Genomic DNA, 19,668 nt, shown 5'->3' with positions numbered 1-19,668 from the left:
ACGGAAGTGGTGATTTTTTTTCTGTCTGCATTTAAAATGATGTTAACAACTACCTCACTATTGGAGTGTAAACATGATGAGAGGTAGCTTGATTGAGAAGTTGCTAGAAGCAAAATACTGTGCTTAATGATCTGGGGTCAGCTGGAGTGACGTGACCCTTGCTTTTCATAAGCTCTAGGTCTGTGCATCCTCCCATGTGCCAGACGTCCTCAGCCTTTGTACACAGAGAGGCATTTCTTTCTTGCAGTGACTAGGCCCTCATCAGACATAGTACAGTTTGCTAGGGAGGAAAAAAACCCCATCATTGTTCCTCCCACATTGTCTTTCTGCGAGTTTCATAATCTTGCACTAAATTTGGCTATGACTGATAACAAAAGTAAAGTGACAATACTTTTCATACATCTGGGAAAGTGAAGTTAGGAAAACGTAGTGCTTTTCAGAATGTTTAGACATGACTTAATGGTTCTGCTGGTGAACTTGGTGGGAAAGGTATGCACTGATATGAATCCTAAATCCGGAAAATGACCTTTGTTTCAGATTATAGGCTAACCTACTTACTTTTGATGCCACGCCAAATCCCATTTTTCTATACTGACATTTGCTACATTGAATTGATTCGATGTTCTTAGATCTTCCTGGGGGCTTTGTGTGAGTGATGTGTTTGGGTGTTCCCTCTCTGCCGTGAAGCTGATGGAGCCTGTACGGCAGTCGTATTCACTGAGGCCCTTTCAATGTGCGGCTTAGAGGAATCTGACTCTGAATCCTCCGTCTTTTTACTTTCTCATGGAATTGCATGTGTAGGAGCGCCTGCTAACTGCGGGCCCCCCCTCACCCGTGCTGGGTCCCTGAGGGCGGGAGAACAAATCAGGGTGACCCACTCATTCCGCCCCAGCGTGCACTACAAGTCCTACGTCTGGGAAAGGCCCTCATTCCTGGGAAAACTGCAAAGATTTGCCTGGGATTATCCCAGTTTTAAAGCATAAAGTCCAAGATCTCAGGATCTCCTCTGTCTCAGCAGTCTGGATGGTTGGTCACCCTAGTACCAATGAAGGTCCACATACTTATATCCAAATACTTACAAAATATTAATCAAGTTAATGAATTGTTAAATAAAATAGGTTCTATCCTCCTACCTTGGCAAATAAATATTTATAATGACCTGGAAGGCTGGGTTTAAAGATTGAATTCTCAGACTCTTGGAGTTCCAGGCTGGAGCATAGTAGTTTTGGTAGAGCTGGTCCCTGGCCATGACCCCTGTCCCGTGACTCTGACTATACAATGAGAGACTTCACGAGTGTACATGTGGACCCCTCAGCCCACCTGTCCTAGCTCAGCCCTCACCCCTCCCTTGGGTCTGGGGTCAGAGAGTGCTCATACTGGTGGTATGGCCACCTGTGGGCTGACAGATGTAGGGGAAAGGCTGGCTAGGCCTAGGAAGTGGGTGTGGAGCTTGTGGGGAGGGAATTCTGGGTCCTGGCACCTGGAGTGAGGTCTAGAAGTGAAGGATAGACTCTTGTGGACAGGTAGCCTTGCAGATTCAGGCTGTATGTCGAGGGCACAGTGAGAAGAGGACTAGAGTGAGATCTTCTAAAGGAATGGATTACTGAGCAGTTCAAAGAATGTCTTGCTCACTTGGAGTTATAAAATATTTCCTTCTGCAGGGGTAGGAAGTCCCCCCAGGGAGGGGACACCATTTGGTCCAGGGACTTTGCAAAGGGGAAGGACTTCAGAGGATGGGTGGGCACGCCGCAGGTGACATCACCAGGGCTGCCACCAGGATTTCTTGCTGCTTTTTTTCACTCAATTACTCCTCAAACTGCAGGGCAGCTTTCAAGATTCTTCTCAGGGTATCACATCAGCTACAAATGATTCTGACAATACATATTGACATATTATAACTCAAAACTGCTTTGAAATGGTGTTTGGGATAATAAAACTTGAAATACAATTGAAATTTACTGGAATTGATGACTTTGTATGAATTGATGTAGGCCCATCACATGTGGCTGCAGAGGTTGTGCACTGCACAATTTCAGCTGGTGCCATTCACATAGACTGCAGTCTGAATGGCGCCCTCTAGAGCTGTGCAAAGCATGGCAGTATGCAGCATCCCTGAATCAAAGTGCACAGCCATCTACTTAATTTTTCCCCCACTGAAATAGATATTCTTCTAGTTGCACTGTGTTAAAATTCTAATTTGAACACTAGGGCCACTTTTATTTGTTTCTTCATTTAGACTAATCTTGATTATTCACTCAAGAATACATGAACAGAGAATTGGCTCAAGTTTCACTCTATTGTAAATGGTATTTTTCTGCTAAGGGCTCAGAAGTGAAATGAGAACTGAGTCAGCTTTATGGTTTACAAGTTTCACTTTTTCACATGGCGAATGAGGACTAAAAACATAGGAAGTACTTTGAAAATTCATTTTGTAATCACTTAAATATTATATTGAAATTTAATTTTATTTCCAAGTGGGCTTTCATATAGAAACCCAGTTAGTTCTGATTGGAGAATCAGTAGCAAATGTTTTTGTCACCAGCTATTGTTGACAGTGATTTTAAAAAAGATTAAAAAGTATTTTTGCAAATCTCATGGGAATACTTTAAAATAGAATATTCTGATCATCTTGATGACTACAAAGTTATCCAGAAAAATTAAGTGCGTATACTTTTGCATTTTCTATAAATATATATTTATTTATAATCTCTTATACATAAACCATTTCAATAGAGAAACAACATTTATTTTTCTGTGTTTTATTAGGGCAAAAAAAGGGTTTATTTAGCCTTGCAACCCCTCCCTGAAGACCAAGTGGAGAACAAAATTGTGCTTTAAATATCATTATACAGGCTGTTTAATAATGTGTTTGTGAACGCAAATGGATGTGCCAAAATATAGTTTGAAAGTAACCCCTAAACCATCAGAGAATAGCAAAAGTGGTACAGAAATGATCTGTCTCTGGAATAAAAATACCAAAATTGCAATTAAAATGGCCCACTGTATAAGAGAAACAGTAAAAAAAAAGCAATGGTCTTGGGGCTGGCCCAGTGGCGTAGCGGTTAAGTTCATGAGCTCCGCTTCAGGGCCTGGGGTTTGCAGGTTTGGAACCCCCAGCGCAGACCGACTCACCACTTGTCAAGCTATGCTGTGGCAGCATCACATATAAAATAGAGGAAGATGGGCACGGATGCTAGCCCAGGGCCAGTCTTCCTCAGCAAAAAGAGGACTGGCAACAGATGATAGCTCAGGGCTAATCTTCCTCACCGAAAAAAAAAAAAAGAAAGAAAAGAAAAAGAAATAGTCATAATTCATTGATTGCTGAAGTTTTTCCAGCTAAAGTGATTTGTGATTTCTGTTTATTCATCTGTTTTCTTATTTGGAGGGGTGGAGGTTGTGGGACTGGGGAGGGAAACAGAGTTAACATGAAGCAAACCAAGAATTTCAGGTTATTTGCCTGTCCTATAAAACCATCTACTCAGTTATAAAACCTTCCATATATATTTAGCTCATTTTAGTGGGTATAAGTTAGTAGTTTTTTAACACCAAATGCATACTTACAAATCTTTGCTTTGTTTTGCTTTTTAGGTGCAAACCCAAATTATCCTGATGTAATTTATGAAGGTAGCTATCATATTGTCTTTATTTTGTATTTTTTAAATGTTTTTCTAAAATGAAATAAATCAACTAAAAGAAGACCTTTAAGCTCAGTTAAATATACACTTCAAGCATTACATAGGCCAAAATAATATTTCAAAAATCATTCAATATTGATGGCCATTTTCCCTTGATATTTACAGTGCCTGTAAATAGCATTTTCTCTCTCATGCTCTGTTCTTGGAAGTAGTAAATCCATTCTGCTGTAACAGACATTTTGTTTCCATAATTGGGAACTAATTACCTGTTTAAAAGCCATGACTACCAAGAAAAGGGAGGTGTATCAGTTTCTGGCTATGACAGTAAACTCAATTCAAAATTGTGTTTCTTGTATAATAAGGACGTTTGGCTCACAGACAGGAACCTGCAAGGTAGGGCATGTTTTAGAGTTGTTTAAACCAGCAGCTCAACCGTGTCATCAGGGACCCAAGTTTTCTCATCCCTACACTCTCTGTCCATTGTGCCAGCTTCACTGAAAGCTGGTGCCCCTTATACTTATCAGATGAGGCAGCAGAGGGGCTACTGTCATCCACATTGATGGGAGGAAGGGAAGAGCTTCTGCAAGTGTTCCAGAAGAAAGGAAACTTCCCCAGTGACCTCCACTAAGCTCTCCTTGAATCAAATTTAAGACCCAGTTGGGTCGTGGTCTGTTCTTGCCTCCATTACTGATTGGAGCAATGGATTAACCCTTAACTAACTAGACCCACCCCTGCAGTTTAGATCAGCTTCCCCGGAATATGTTCTTGAACCCCTTGAATACAATGGGATTCTCTTAGGAATGTGGAAGAAGAGAAGCCAAAAGGTCCACTATGTTAGCTTTTAACCAAATACTTTATTTGTACTTTTCTATTTTTAATCGAATGCCAGGGATCCATCTTTAACAGATTTTCAAACCACTTTCATGACCAGGAGGCCTCTGTTTGGGAAAGTGGCAGGCTAAATTTCAAGACTTGCCTTGAAATTTAAGTTTGATTAAAAGTTAGATGGATTAAAATGTTATTTTTATAACTTATTCTATAAAACATTCTATTCTTTAATTTTATGTTATATATACACATTATCTTTTCTATAAAATGATTCTGTTTGTATGTTTATTATATGTGTGTGTATTTAACTTGAGCTATTTTTAACTGGGGAATTATATTGTCTTTACCTTCTTTATGCATGTTAAGCTATATATCCTTCAAGCTGTGGTTTGGATGATTTTGTGCGTGTGATTTGTGTCTTTTTGTTTTTATTTGTCTTGATATGGTTTTAAGGAGGAGTATGTCAAATTGTGTCACAGAGAAATATGTTTGAATTGTGATTTTACATTTTAAAATTATGTTTTAGACTCTTTTCCGGTAACTTCAAGATTTTAAAAATGTCTTCTTGTTGACTTCAGATCCCACTTTGGATCTTTGGGTCAAAATGTCATGATATTAAACTATAGTTTAATGATTTAATTTTGCATGAGTGGCTGGATGTAATATGAAGAGGGAAAAATAAGCGAATAAATGCTCTTAGTGTTTGATTAAAATTAAATTTTAATACATTTCAAAATGGAAATGGTGAGAATGTGGTTTTGGAGCTAATAAAACAGCAAACAGATATAAAATAGATGATTTTGTTACTTTTCATTCACATTCAAAGGAACACTCTGCTAATAAAAATATAATTTAAATTGGTTGCCCTGAGGCCAACATGATAATTCTACCAAGGGAAGTTTAGCTGGGGCTGACTTAATGAGGTTATTTGTTTAGGATGGAAATTGAAGGCACCATATCTGTTTAGAATAAAAATATAAAACATTTATAAACAGCATTGTCTGCAATAAGTTTACCAAGAATTTTCTCTGACCTTTTATATGTAATATTATTAATAAAAACTTTGCCCACAAAAAAAAAATCAGTCATTTATTTCTATCCTGATCCATGTAGACTAAAATTGATTTAGAAGATGGCAACTACATTTGAGACATGGTGATTTGAGAACATATCCTTACAATTCTAAATATTGTGTTGGTGCAAGTCTCTATCTATTAATTCTGAATCTGAAACACTGGCAATTCAGAACTCTTCATTAAAGTTCATATGTGGACCCAAGTTCCACATTCCATCTTGAGCAGCTGACTCTTACTCAGATAAGATGCGTCTGCCCTAGGGATCAGTGTTGCTGATTTCAAGTCTGGTTCATGTCTAGGCTCTGTCACCTTCTTGCCAGGTGACCTTAGACTGGTCATTTAACTTTCCTCAGCTGACATTCTTCAGCTGTAAAACTGGACTCAATCTCTAAAGACTGTTCCAGGTCTAATAAATCTGTGACTCTTAGATGATCGATTTTCTTTAGTATTTATATTAGATAACGTCATCAAAAAAGAGGTATATTCTTATGTACAAAGAAAAACCCTAAACCTGGTTTAGAATTTGACCAACAAAACAGTGATGTAAAGATCTGGGTTGAATACAAATTTGGCGTCGCGTGGTCCCTACGTCACAGCGGATTTAACTCAACAGCCAGGTCACTCTTCTCCCAAGCCAGGCTGTCAGTGGTTTGGAATCTTTGTGATTTGTCTTGCTTCGTTCTGGGTCAGACTGTGGGCTCGTGTTTGGTGGCAATAATGACAACTTCATGGCTCCTTCTCTTTCCCGTTTCTCCAATTTAAGATTATGGGACTGCAGCGAATGACATCGGGGACACCACGAACAGAAGTAACGAAATCCCTTCCACAGACATTGCTGACAAAACCGGTCGGGAACATCTGTCGGTGAGTGGGATATAGTTGCCTCCTAGGTTGGTTCTGAGCACTTTGGATGCTTACATGTTGGAGGAATGGAGCTGCTTCAATGCATGTCTTTCAACAAGACATTCTTGTTGTGCAGGTGTAAATAGGGTGCTGAAGTTTGGAGGAATTGATAGAAAGGTTTAAGGGAAGTGATAAATGTCCTCTATAGCCTCTGACTTAATTGCTTTTCCTCTTGTGCGCCACTTTAATTGCTACTGGTTCCTACTTTAAATATGTGTCCTTTAAAAGGTTATCACTAGAAGAGCAAGAAACCAGAAGGGACATGTATAATTATTCCTGTCTTCCACACATTCCTACTTGTCTCCTTAAATTTTTTTTGAGGAAGATCAGCCCTGAGCTAACATCCATGCCAGTCCTCCTCTTTTTGCTGAGGAAGACTGGCCCTGAGCTAACATCTGTGCCCATCTTCCTCCACTTTATGTGGGACGCCTCAGCATGGCCTGACAAGCAGTGTCTCGGTGCATGCCCAGGATCCGAACCCGGGCGACCAGCATCGGAGCGCGTGCACTTCACCACTATGCCACGGGGCCGGCCCCTCCTCAAATATTTTAATAAAAGTTTCAATGCCCACCAAATTTAAGGAATCTAGTAGATTCTGGAAGGGACTGGCAGTGAAAGGGTATAAAAATATAAATGAAATACCAGGTCCATCCTTTAGGAGCTCATACTTCATTCAGAGACCTGAGATGTGACTGAATACTAGCGCCTAAAATACAGAGGGAGGCTGAGCAATGTGAGGGGAGAGATAGAAATAGAGGGGCAGGTGAGAGCCAGAGGCGTTTTTGTGCGACAGGCGGCATTTTTCGTGGCCTGTGTAGGACAGCTGGGATTTGGACACAGAGCAGCAGAAGGGAAGGACATTTTGGGTGTGTGAACAAGAGCTTGCGGACTGGAAAACAGTATTGATTGGAAGGTAAGGCATGTGAAGGGCGACAGAGGCGGTCAGAGGCAAAGTTGGAGAAGACGGTTGTGCCAGGTCATGAGGTCTTGAAACACAGTGCCAGGTGGTTAGATCTACTGCGCCGCGAGGAGCCACTGAAGGGGGCGTGCGCGTGCAGCAGGGTCATGTGGCCCCAGGACTCTGCGGCAGCGTTGGTCTGTCAGCTGCTCAGATTAAAACCCAGCAGGCTTCCTTCATTCTCTTCTTTTCTTCCTTTGTCACACGCACTCAGTCCCATGTGCTGTGAGCTCTGCCTCCTTATGAACTCCAAACCCATCCATGTCTCCCTGCCTCCACTGCCACAGCACGGGCGAACCCAGGGGTTGGCAAACTCTGGCCCGAGGGCCAAGTCTGGCTCTCCACCTTGTTTTTGTGTGGTCTGCAAGCCAAGAATAGCTTTTACATTTTTAAGTGGTTTGAAAAAAATCGAAAGAAAAATGATATTTCGCGACACATGAAAATTTTATGAAATTCAAATGTCAGAGTCCGTAAATAAAGTTTTATCGGAACCCAGTCATGCCCATTTGCATATTGTCTGTGGCTACTTTTGTGCTACAATGACAGATGGAGTACTTGCAGCAAAGACTGTATGGCCTGCAAAGCTGGAAATATTTACTATCTGGCCCTTTACAGAGAAAGTTTGCTACAATTGCTTGTTCCTGGATGACCGTGATAGCCTCCTACCCAGCCCCCCCAACTCTTGTGATCTTCCAGCCTTTCTCCACACAGCAGCCTGAGTGACCTTTTTAGAGTACAAATCAGATCACTCTTTTATTATCATTCTCAGAGGCTTCCTAATGCAGTTGTAATAAAACTTTTATTACAAAAGCCCAACTCCTCGTGGTGGCTCACAAGGCCTCACATGTCTTGCCCTTCTCTGTCTCTCTGACTTCATCTCTCACATCTCCCCACTGCTTATCACTTCTCTTTTTTAAATGCTCTCTTACATGCCCTGGGCTTACTCTTGTCTCACAGCCTTTAGGTTGCTGCTCCGTCAGGAAGGCATACACTTCCCGATGGTCATCACATGGCTTTAGCTAGGGTGGCCAGCAGGTAGCCATCACCCTGTTTCATTTTCTTCTGAGTAGTTATTATTGTCTATAATTACCTTGCTTATTTATTTGTGTACTTGTTTAATGCCTTTTTCCCTTTCCTAGATTCTTTATTAAGATTCTTAGTATAGGCAACCTGGTCAGTGTTTTTCCCAGCTGTCTCTCTAGTCCCTAGAATAGTACTTGACACCCAGGAGGCACCCAATACAAATAGTAGGCTGGTTGGACTAATGATGAACACTGTAGAATAGGTTGCAGCAGAGACATTGGAAGTGGAGTGATGAGTCAGGGGTCTGGTGCAGTAATAAAGACGTGTGATATGTATTTAAACCAGGGCCAGGGCAGTGGGAACAGGAGCCTCATAAACAGATGCCCCTCAACTGGAAGTCGAAATGTGCACATCCAGCCTCTGGAGACACACACACACACTCTTCCACAGATGACTGTGTGCATTACACTGAAGTAGCAAGGACAAATGCCATGAGAACTCACCTGCAAAATGTTTTCTACTTCCTACTTCATTTCAATTTTTGTTCTCATACCAAACCACTTAGTGTTTCTTGGTCTGAGAAAGTTGTTCATATACATAAGGAATCCGAGGAGTGTGTGTTAAGCCCACAGATGTGTATACATCCGAGTTACTAAAAAGTATATGCCAACTTCAGTTTTCTCTTTTGAGTCCAAATGATAAATCTAAGCCCCCAACTGGCACATCTCAATGATGTCTGACCTGTCAATGGTGGGGTCGCTGGAAGACAACGTCAGTGAAAATAATCTTTGTTGAAAGTGTGTACATTATGACTCCACCTGAGGCCACCTGAGAAATCTGCATGAAAGGTACAAGGCAATGTTTGGTAGAATTTAAAGGAAATTTTAAAATTGTGAGTGGATCAGATATTTGATACATCAACAGTCTCCGATCACAGGAAGGATCCTTAGATTAGAAGAGTTTCAGAGCCAGGGAGCTGGTAGGAAAGTTAAAGGTGTTGTCAGAACACTTGGAAGACAGCCTCAAGCACTCTCCTTGGTGGTCCAACAAGTCTCCTCACTGGCCTGGCTCGGCTTTGGGAGGAGGGCAGCTCCTTGTTCTGTGCTAAGAGATATCCTCAGATAAAAACCAACCAAATAGCTAACCAACCGACCAAACAAACAAATGTGAACTCACCCCTGCTTGTCTCCCAGTAAAGACCACACCCACCCCAACACACATGATACATGAAACTCTGTATTTATCAAACAATCCACTTTTGAGGAAGTGATTCTTCTCATTGTCCCAGGAGTCTTGTTTTTTGAAAGATTCTTTACATTTAGCACTGCTTCAATAGGTTTAAATATTTGTCAGCAGATCATTAGATGCTCTTCAGCAGTGGAACCCCTGCCCATTTTCCAGGTTGACTTAAACATCCTAGAAGGATCTAGAGAAGACAGAGCAGGTATTACTATCCCCATGTACAAATGAGGAAACAGAGGCTTGGAGAAGGGAAGCATCTGTTAGCTCCTAGAGCTGGTAATGGCAAGGTGTCCTGCGAACTTAAGGCCCCAGGTCTCCTGAATGCCAGTCACGTACTTTCCGAAGTGGGTGAGAGACTGTCCCTTGGCGCCACAGAGAGGTCATGGACCTCAGGGCAAGTCCTCTATCCTCTCTCCATCCCGGTTTCCTTATCTATACAATAGAGTTTGAACTTGTTTATTTAGGTATTCCCCTTCTATCTGCAGACGTTTGGAATTTAATAGTAAGGAAGAGAAACTTAAAGCTAAATTTAATACTATGATTTCTTCTCCATGAAAATGTTAGTTAGAAATAAAGATTAAAAAAACCACCCCAAATCATTAGGTAAGTTAGAGAGAAATAGTTTTGGTTAGAACAAGTTGATCCGTAATTAGCCTTTTAGGAATCACTGCCGTTCTGTTTGCATATAGGCTGTGGAGTCAGAGTCCAGTCTGTCCTCAAACATTTGCAGAAGCGTTCTCTGGGAGAGCAGTCACAGCTCAAGTCCCAGAGCAGAGGGTTGTCACACCTTTCTCCACCCTGGCCCAGTGCTTGGCGTGTGCTCTTTCCTGTGCTTTGTGACTTATTTAATGCTGTCCTCATCTGACCAGGAGGTGCCTCAGGAGGATCAGCCATGTGTTTTTATTATCCTGCCTTTGTTCTCAGCCACATGCTTCGGAGAGGCAGGGTAATGGCTAAATCACAGGTTTTATACTTGGGCAGACTTTGGTTCAAATCTCAAGCTTGAGAGGTGTGACCTTGGATTGCTTACTTATTTTTTTCTAAATCTCAGTTTTTCATCATCATAATCATCACCATAGCCAACTTTAATTTATTATCTATTGTAGTAGACACTGTTCCAAGCCCATTATCTGCATTAACTCGTTGAGGATTTACAACAACCTACAAGGTAGAATTATTACATTCCCTATTTTACCCATGAGGATTATGAGATGCTAAGAGGTTAAGTAATTCTGAAGTTATGCAGCTAATAAGTGGTAAATCTAAATTTCAAACTCAGGAAGAACCCATGTTCTTAATCTCTGCTCTCTACTGCCTCTCACTGTGGGATGAGTGTATCGATCAGGATAAGCTATGATGCAGTAACAAAAATCCCTGAATTTTAGTGGCTTAACACAACAAAGGTTTATTTCTTGCTTGATTACATGTATTGTCTGGGAGCTCTGCCAGCCTCATCCTCATTCCAAGACTAGGCTGACAAGGCAGCCACCTTTTGCAAAGTTAGCACTTATTATGGCAGAGAGAAAGAGAGCCCTGGAGCAGAGTTTCTCCACCTTGGCCCTATGATATTGGGGGATGAATAATTGCTCGTTGTGCGGTGCTGTCCTGGGCACTGTAGGATGTTTAGCGGCATCCCTGGCCTTGACCCACTCAATGCTAGCAGCACTCTTCCCCTAGTTGTGACAACCACAAATTGCCAAATGTCCCCTGGGTGCAAAATTATCCCTGGTTGAGAGCCACTGCCTAAGTCTAAGAGTAGCAAGGGTTCAGTAGTAATGTGGTCCTCCACCTGGCAGTGATGCAAGTCTCAACTCATTGGCCAGAACTAGTCACATGAACTCATCTCATCACAAGGAAGCCAGAAGTGACTCCTATGAAGAGAAACACAGAGAAAAACAGAAATGTTTGGTAAACAGCAATAACAATTACCACAGACGGGGATAATAATATCTGTCTTAAGGATTGTTATGCAGATTAAATGAAACAAAGATGTTTAAGCATCTAAGTCAGTGTGGACATCTAAGACAGTTTAGAGCAGGAGTTGGCAAACTGTCGGAATCCGGCTGTCCATCTGTTTTTGCAAATGAAGTTTTATTGGAACACAGCTGTGCGCATTTGCTTACATACTGTCTGGCTGCTTTCATGTTCTACCAGCAGAGCTGAGCAATAGAGGCTGTATGGCCCCCAAAGCCTAAAATATTTACTATCTGACCCTTTACAGCAAGTTTGCCTTGTGGTTTAGAGAATCCAACTTTTCTTGGAAGCAGGACCCCCTTGGGGTGAGCAGCAGGAATGGAGGGACGTGCATAGCCCTCTTCTGTCTTTATTTCTACAGTGTTAATGCATACTTAGTTAGCATTATGCACTTGTGCCTCTGTCATCTCCAGCTCAGGGTGTGACAGGATTCACACAGGTCTGCATCTACTCTCTCTACGTGGATAATTCACATCTTGTAATTTTACATTTTTAAATTTTAAAAAACTTTGTATTGACCTCTATCATATATACATATATAAAAGTGCACATACCATACATCTACAGCCCAATGAGCTTTCACAAGCTAGACTCACCCACAAGTGCCCTCCTGCTCCCTTCCAGGCTGCTCACTGCTCCAGGGGACCCTGACTTCTAAGAGCAACAATAGCCAACTTAAAGAAAAGCTTCTTGTTGTGGTCAGTTTTCAAACATGCACAACGGTAGAGGGAATAGCTAAATGAACCCCATTGTATCTTTCCCCAGCTTCAAAAATTATTAGTGTTTTGTCATTCCTGTTTCATATACTTTCTCTCTCTCTTCTCTCTCCAGATAGGTAGGTAGGTAGGTAGATAGACAGACAGATAGATAGAGGAGAGATAAATAGAGATATAGTTATATATACGTAATATCTATATCTCTATATACTATCAATTGGATACCCATTTTTATAAGCTTCAACTTATGTTTTCTCATTTGTAAAGTAGGAGTAATAATAGGACCTGTGTACATACTTCATTGTAGGCTTGTTGAGGATTAAGTGAATTGATATATATAAAGCTCTTAGAAGAGCAAGTAGTAAGCATTCAATAAATATTAACTGCCATCATCATCATCATCATCTGGGTACAGGGAACTGACCAGCAAGGTCATAACTGCCCTCTCTTCCCTTCTCTAGGTCTATGCTGTGGTGGTAATTGCATCTGTAGTGGGATTTTGTCTGCTGGTGATGCTGTTTCTGTTGAAGTTGGCAAGACACTCCAAGTTTGGCATGAAAGGTAAGAAGGGTTGTATTTATTTTGCTTCTTCTGTGGAATAATTTTTGGCTTATGACTAATGCTAATTACCACTAAAGAAAGAAGCAGCTAGATTTACGATGACTGGGTTTTAAGGCTGAAAAAATAGCAGCAAGGATATGATACTACAAATCAAGACAGAGCAAAATATTATTGATTACTCAGCACTGCCCACTTTGCAATGAGGACCTTGTCTCGGAAGACACAGAACTGGTTTCTTGAGAATCAAGTGACCAATAATGATATGGGCAAATAGTACCCGAGTTTTCCTTTTGCTTCAGAAGTGCAGGCGAGGCTCGGTGGCAGTAGGCTAGTTATGGGCACATGTATTTTGCACAGAAAGGTCCTTTCTATTGTATATTTGACCTCCAGATCTTCTGTGATACGCTTTTGGTGTTGCTACTGCTTCTTCAGATTCTCATCTGTTGAAATTCAGTGTTGGGAGGCAAAATAGGAACAGCCATTGGAGGTACATCGAAGCTTTGTGAATGAGTGGGGTTTTTTAATGCAAAAGTTCCCAGTGCTCAATTGAAAATTAAGGACTGGGTTGCCCAAGAAGAGATCATTGGTCTCTTTTAGAGGATTGAAAATTCATTTTGGGAGGGAAAACTTATGTCAATGTTCTTATTACATAAATAGCTAAGAGTTTTAGTGATTTGAAAGCATTTGCTCTGAGTTTAAACTTATATATTCACTAATACGTTATTGTTGAATTTTGTATGGTCTCCTAAAAGTAGCTACTAGCTTGAGGAAGCTGTGAAGAAGGTTTAGTGGTGTCTTAATTGTGTTGGAGAGAAGGTCTGGTGGGTTTTCTTGGTCTGTATGGTTCCCTGCAATTACTAGCCATGTTCTTGCTTGTTTGGAAGGGAATGTTTAAGTACAGTAAGTTGCTCAGCATACAACTGGGCTCTGGGGTGGATAGGATCTATTTCTGACGTTTTCTCCTCTCCCTTTGTTGGTGCTTGTGACCGAGATTTCTAAACCCAAAATGAACAGGGAGGATAGTGATAAATTGGGGCTTAAAAACCCCAAAATCTCCTCCTGACTCCCCCTTGACCTTTCTTTTGGAGAAGGGAGATCTCTCATTCTCCAATTATAAATAGGGCTTGGGAGAGGGACTATGCTACAGTGCTTTTAGTTAATCCTACGGTGGTGGTTCTCAAACTTTACTTTGCATCTGAAACTCCTGGAGGGCTTGTGAAAACACAGATTTCTGGGCGACCCTGAGTTTCTGATTTAATAGGTCTGTGGTGGGCCTGAAAATTGGCATTTCTAACAGTTCCCAAGGGATGCTCATGCTGTGTTGCCCAAGCATTCTTGGAGAATCACTGTTCTATGGGATAAACATGGGCTACCAGGTCTCTTTCTGAGTGTGACAAGGTGTGGGAGAGGCATTGCAAACCAAACTCACCCATTGCTTCAGAGACCTTCCTGGGTCCCCACGTCCCGCTGGCACCCATGTCCGTGCCAGGCTGCTGCTCTCTGCCTGTCAGCTACCACCATGGACTTTTGCTTCCCTCATTCTGATCAGGTGCTTTCTCTCCTTAGAGGCACTTGGAGTGGGTGTCCCCAGGCATAGATTTTACCGGAGAGAGCCAGATTCTAGCATGGTCTCTTTCCCGCCTTGAGGGTTTAATTTGAGACTTTTCATCTCATGGGCTCTTCAGTGAGAGGATATGTCCAGGTCCTTTTCAGAGCTCAGCAAAAGATTTGGGAACCCTTGGAGCAATATTTAGGAGTCCTTCTCCACCTCAGCTTTGTGTTAGGGAAACAGGTGACAGAATGGTCTGTAAAAGTTAGCGTATTCTCTGTAACACCATGATGGAGGAGAATAAAAGGTAGACATTTTGTTGCAGAGAAGATTGTATTTCATGTAGAGACTCTGGCACTAAGACTGACAGTATTTTACTTGGATAATTTGGGGTGATTACAGCTAAGGCACCTACATTTTCAGAGTATAACCTAAGGGTATCTTTAATGAATTATGAGAAAAATGCTTAACCTTATCGCAGAGCCAGTAAATAACTTCCTCAGGCTGTAACTACTATAGTATATGTTTCGCGCCCTTATTCCTAAACATAAATTGTTTTAAAAATTTATCTTGGAAGCTCACATACTTGTTTAGAATAGCTTATTTTTCTATTTTCAGCTACACATCTATCTGTGCCATGGTTTGAACAAAATGGGCCTGAGCCGGGGTTCTTGTTTTGCTAGTCAGATGCTGAGTTGATAATTTAGGGGGACCTAGAAAATGAGATGAGGCTCATGCAATGAGGGCAAATGAAACTGCATGAAAAGTGCTATTTAAAAATTAGTGTAAGTTAACATACTTTAAATACTATTAGAGCTGGGATTACTGCTGAAAAAATGTCTTACAAAAGGGAAGAATACGTAAAAATACTATTATACTTCCAGAAATAACTAGGAAATATGTCAGTTGTGATTTCTGAGTAGGAAAGGTATGAAATGTGCGTAGCCTTGGCCAGAACTGCAGACACTGTGAGAGGTCAGTGGCTGATGTGCAAATGAGCTACTCTGAGTGTAATTCTTGCCCTCATAAGCATCTTCGGGAAGGTTCTACTCCTATTCATATTCCCTTGTTCTGGAGACAGATTGAGACTGAAGGATGGCTGCCAGCCCACCCACAGGCATTTACAGCTTTTTGCCCCTCCCCAGCATGCACACTTCAGTCTCAAGCATCAATTGTTTTGATTCGTGGTAGCAGCCTTTGGATTATAAACTACAATATAATACTGTTGATTTGAAGGGCCCAGGGTAACACAAACCAGAAACCTCTTAAAATCACATTGCAGCTTGATGCAGGGCAGCTCAAGCTTTATGGATTGACCTGAGAACCCAAACATTATTGACAGCATCACTTCCATGGGAAGGTGATCTCTAAATTTCAAACTAGTGAGTTAAACCTGGATTTTAGAATACACCTCATGAGCTGTGATGTGTTCTCTGTAGATCTATGTGACTGATCTTTGTAGTCTATGTGACTGTAAGCTTCATAGGGTTTTTCCTCTGTTCTGTCAATTCACCATAACCAAATGCTGATGGTGCGATCTAGAACATGTAGCCGAGACTGTGAGCTCCATAGTGACAGTGTCCACATTGGTCTTGTTCATCATTACTTACCCAGTGCCAAGCCCGAAGTTGGCACTCAGTAAATCTGAATTGGATGAATGAATGGTCACAGAGAATTTTCAACTTCATCCACTTTAGTTTGGTAATCGGAAAACAGTTACTATGTGGAGGACAGCCTGTATATGCATGGTTGAAGAGACATCTTGGACCTTTTCTGAGTTTCTGCAGGGATCAAAGCCCACTCCACCTTTTATCAATTAATCCAGATAAGTAAAGGCCATAGACAGGAGGTCATTTTGTCCAGGTTTTGACTTAGGATGTGTAGGTTTTCACACAGTTTTAAACAATTATTATTGTTTAAGTTGGGAGGGTTCACTTTGGCTTTCCATTTTGCACATGAGCATCTTCAATTTCTGCCTCTCTGCCTTTGAATATACGGCCTCAAAATATGTCTTTGTCCAGCTCTGAAGCCGGCAGAAGTGCCAGATGGTGGCTCTTATCTTGGCGTTAACCTAGAATTTATCTTTCATTATAGCTGATATATTTTAAGCTTCTTGTTGCTAGTGTCCAATATACTACCAGCCCTGTTTCAATAAAGATGTCAGGAGGTAGAATTTACTGCAGTCCTTTTTCCCCTGTTCATTTCTGTGCCTTTATACCATCCACTTGTTTTTTCGTCGAAAACCTAGTTACCATAATTCTAGAAGCCCCGAATAAAGCCCCTCTGTTAGTGTTTGGCTATCTATATAAAGATTATTCATATGTGTGTTTAATATGGATGCATAAAATGTATAATAAAGCTATTTAATCTATGCCTGTATTGATACCCCTATACGTAAATGCGTAGTTTTATGCCTTTTCTTTTAAGGCTGCCTCTGATTTATTTTAATTTTAATTTGCACTTAAAAAGGGCTCAAAGACTTTTCCAGAGCAGCTTCATTGCCAAAGGAACAGACATCCCGGCCTCTGAATGCTCTCGCTTGTGCTATGACCAAGTCTTGTATTTAGCTCTCACGTTGCTTCCTGGCTCCCTTTTCTCGTTGAAGACGTAGAAGTGTGCACGAAGGGGAAATGGAAGCAGCTTGGGGCACAAGGGCTGCCGAGTCTTCCAAGAGTTCTCCATGCTGGGAGCCCTGCCTCATGGCATTGATGGTGTACAGGGCTGGAAAAAATATAAGGGAGCCAGCAGGGCAGAGGGGGCTTGGCATTGTCACACTGGTGACAAATAGTTGTGGCCATCGGCTTTGTGTTACTTGCATTTCCTCGTGGAAGTCCACATATGATATTTATTCCCTAAGTACTGTGCATCATTTCTCCTTCTAGAGAAATATCTAAGTGACCCTCAGAGATCCTGCAGGAGAAACTGGAATAGGAAGGCTTTTCTCTTATTCAGTGTTGAGAGCCTGCAGATTCCCTCTGCAGCCTCTTGCCCTTGCACACAAACCGCTGATATGCATTCATTCCTGCTATTTGAGCTGTAGGGATTTCCAATTAGTAATTGACCAAAGAACTATGCTGCTTAAGAATGCAGAGCTGGGTTTTCTTAACTCGGATTCAAGGCCCACAGTTAAGTTTTTCCTCTAATAAATGATCTCCTCAATGTCTTTCAATAGCAACCAAAAATTTGGTTATTTAAAAATAGTCATAAACATAATGGGGCCAAAGCTAAGGAGGTTGAAGGTTAAAGCCTTTTCTATGAGCTGAAAACAATTCTGGAAACTTTAGGAGATTGAGTTTAACAGATATTTGGATCAACTTTTAAAAGAGAAAAAAATGTGACTGAAAGCCAGAAACACAGCTGTAGAAACATCTGTAGGGACAAATTGTTTTCCATATGCCCCCCAACTCCGCCACTGTTTTTTAAAGCAAATAACGTTAAAAAATATAAAAAATGTAACACATCCATTCATATTTGCTTTTTACAGTTTCAAGCGGTTTAGAAATATATAGAGTTAAAAGTGGAAGTTCCATTTCACCCTCCTCTCCCACTACCATTTCCACTTCTGGGGATTGCCTTCTTTAACCGTCTAGAATATGTATGTTATGTAAATAATAAAATATAGGGCTTCACTTATTATGTAATCGAATATATTCATTTTTGTTTCCATAAAGACATGATAATACCAATTTCATCTGCATCTTTTTAAGGGGAACAATTTGCCTTGTGGATCTTTCCATATCAGTACCTAGGAATCTACTGCGTTCAAGTTGTTGGTATTTCCGAGTAGTCTGGCATCGGGCTACTTGGGTCTGACACCTGGCTCTGCCGGTTACAAGCTGTGTGACTTTGAGCAAGTTTCTCATCTTTTCTTGCCTCCGTATTTCCATCTGCTGTGCGGCCATAATTGTACCCACCTCATAAAGTTGTTATAAGACAGAATTTATGAAGCACTTGGAAAAGTTCCTGGCATTTAGTAATTAGTATACAAATACATACTATTGTTATTATTGATGAATTGTGATTTATTTTCTTCTTTTCATGGACATTTACATTTTTACCAAGTTTTCAGAAAATTGTGTCAAATAATACCTTACATATAAAGACACTTGGAAATGGATTGCTGAGAGCAAAGGTGTGTGTATTTTGAATGCTGAGGTATTACCTCACATGAATGCTGTATCAGTTTACACTCCCACCAACAGTACGTGAGGGTATCCTTTTGTTTATACTTTGATCCATATCGGATATTATCTATCTTTTATATTTTTGTCAATTCAGTTAAAATGATATTTTGATTAATGAAGTTAAGCATCTTTATCATGTGAAGAATAAATGTTTATTTTTACTGGTTGATTTACAGACTTCTTTATAAATTATATGTATATTAATCCTTTATTGGTTATATATGTTGCTTATATTTTCTTCTAATCTTTTGCCTTTTTAATAGTATCGTTTGTCAAACAAAAAGATTTACTTCTTTATAGAAGCAAGTCTGTCTGTCTTTTCCACCTAAGTTTGTGTCTTGCTTAGAAAGGCCTTCCCCTCCCTACGATTGAAAACATACTTTTTAATATTTCTTTCACTAGTTTTACTAAATGTGTGGGTTTTTTTAACTTAGCTCTTTGATCTTTTTGAAATTCTTTTTTTAACTTGGTGTGAAGTACTTCTGTCTTTTTCAGAGATATACAGAATAAAGATATTTGAAGAAATTTTAGGGTGACATTTTCAGAGAGACCAACAGTATTATTTTAACTTTCTGAATCAGAAACCACTAATAAAACAAAAACAAATTTTGAAGAACTTAGCAATTAACTCTTTTTTCTAAAGTAAGTAATGAGCTTTGTTCATTCTCTTATAATGTAGGTATATAAACCTCACAAAATAGTATCAGAGAATATAGGTTTTTACAGGAACCGTTTTTACTGCCCTCCCCCCCAAGCTTCAGATTGAGCTCAAAGTATATCTTAATGCTCTCCTGGTAGACAACAAAATCTGTCAATAATAATCAAATCCTCAGAAATTTAAGAAAAGACATTCAGTTGAAAGAGTTATTGAGTAATTTGACCAACTGGAAATTTATTGAAAGAAAAGAATTAGCCCAAGCAATCCTTTCCTGTCATTTGGAGATGTAGACAAGGCTTTTTCCTGTATATTTGCGAGGTGAAGGTCTACTTTCCAGAGTTTCTTACTTCTTGTAGGGCCA

The 19,668-nt window shown here is 40.5% G+C and overlaps 1 protein-coding gene across 4 annotated transcripts in view; it reads left to right on the top strand.

The window, feature by feature from the left end:
• Positions 1 to 19,668, top strand: part of NTRK2 (neurotrophic receptor tyrosine kinase 2) — a 350,327-nt gene that overhangs the window by 63,410 nt on the left and 267,249 nt on the right. For 3 of the 4 annotated variants that reach the window (XM_058565524.1, XM_058565523.1, XM_058565526.1), the window contains exons 9-11: positions 3,589 to 3,624; positions 6,303 to 6,403; positions 12,817 to 12,916. In XM_058565524.1, the coding sequence (XP_058421507.1) occupies positions 3,589 to 3,624; positions 6,303 to 6,403; positions 12,817 to 12,916 (237 nt within the window). The remainder of the gene's footprint in view (positions 1 to 3,588; positions 3,625 to 6,302; positions 6,404 to 12,816; positions 12,917 to 19,668) is intronic. The other variant, XM_058565525.1, reaches the window with a different exon arrangement.

The sequence above is a fragment of the Diceros bicornis genome, chromosome 22 (genome assembly GCF_020826845.1).
Source record: "Diceros bicornis minor isolate mBicDic1 chromosome 22, mDicBic1.mat.cur, whole genome shotgun sequence".
Lineage (NCBI taxonomy): Eukaryota > Metazoa > Chordata > Mammalia > Perissodactyla > Rhinocerotidae > Diceros > Diceros bicornis.
This window is presented reverse-complemented; position numbering and strand designations above follow the sequence as displayed.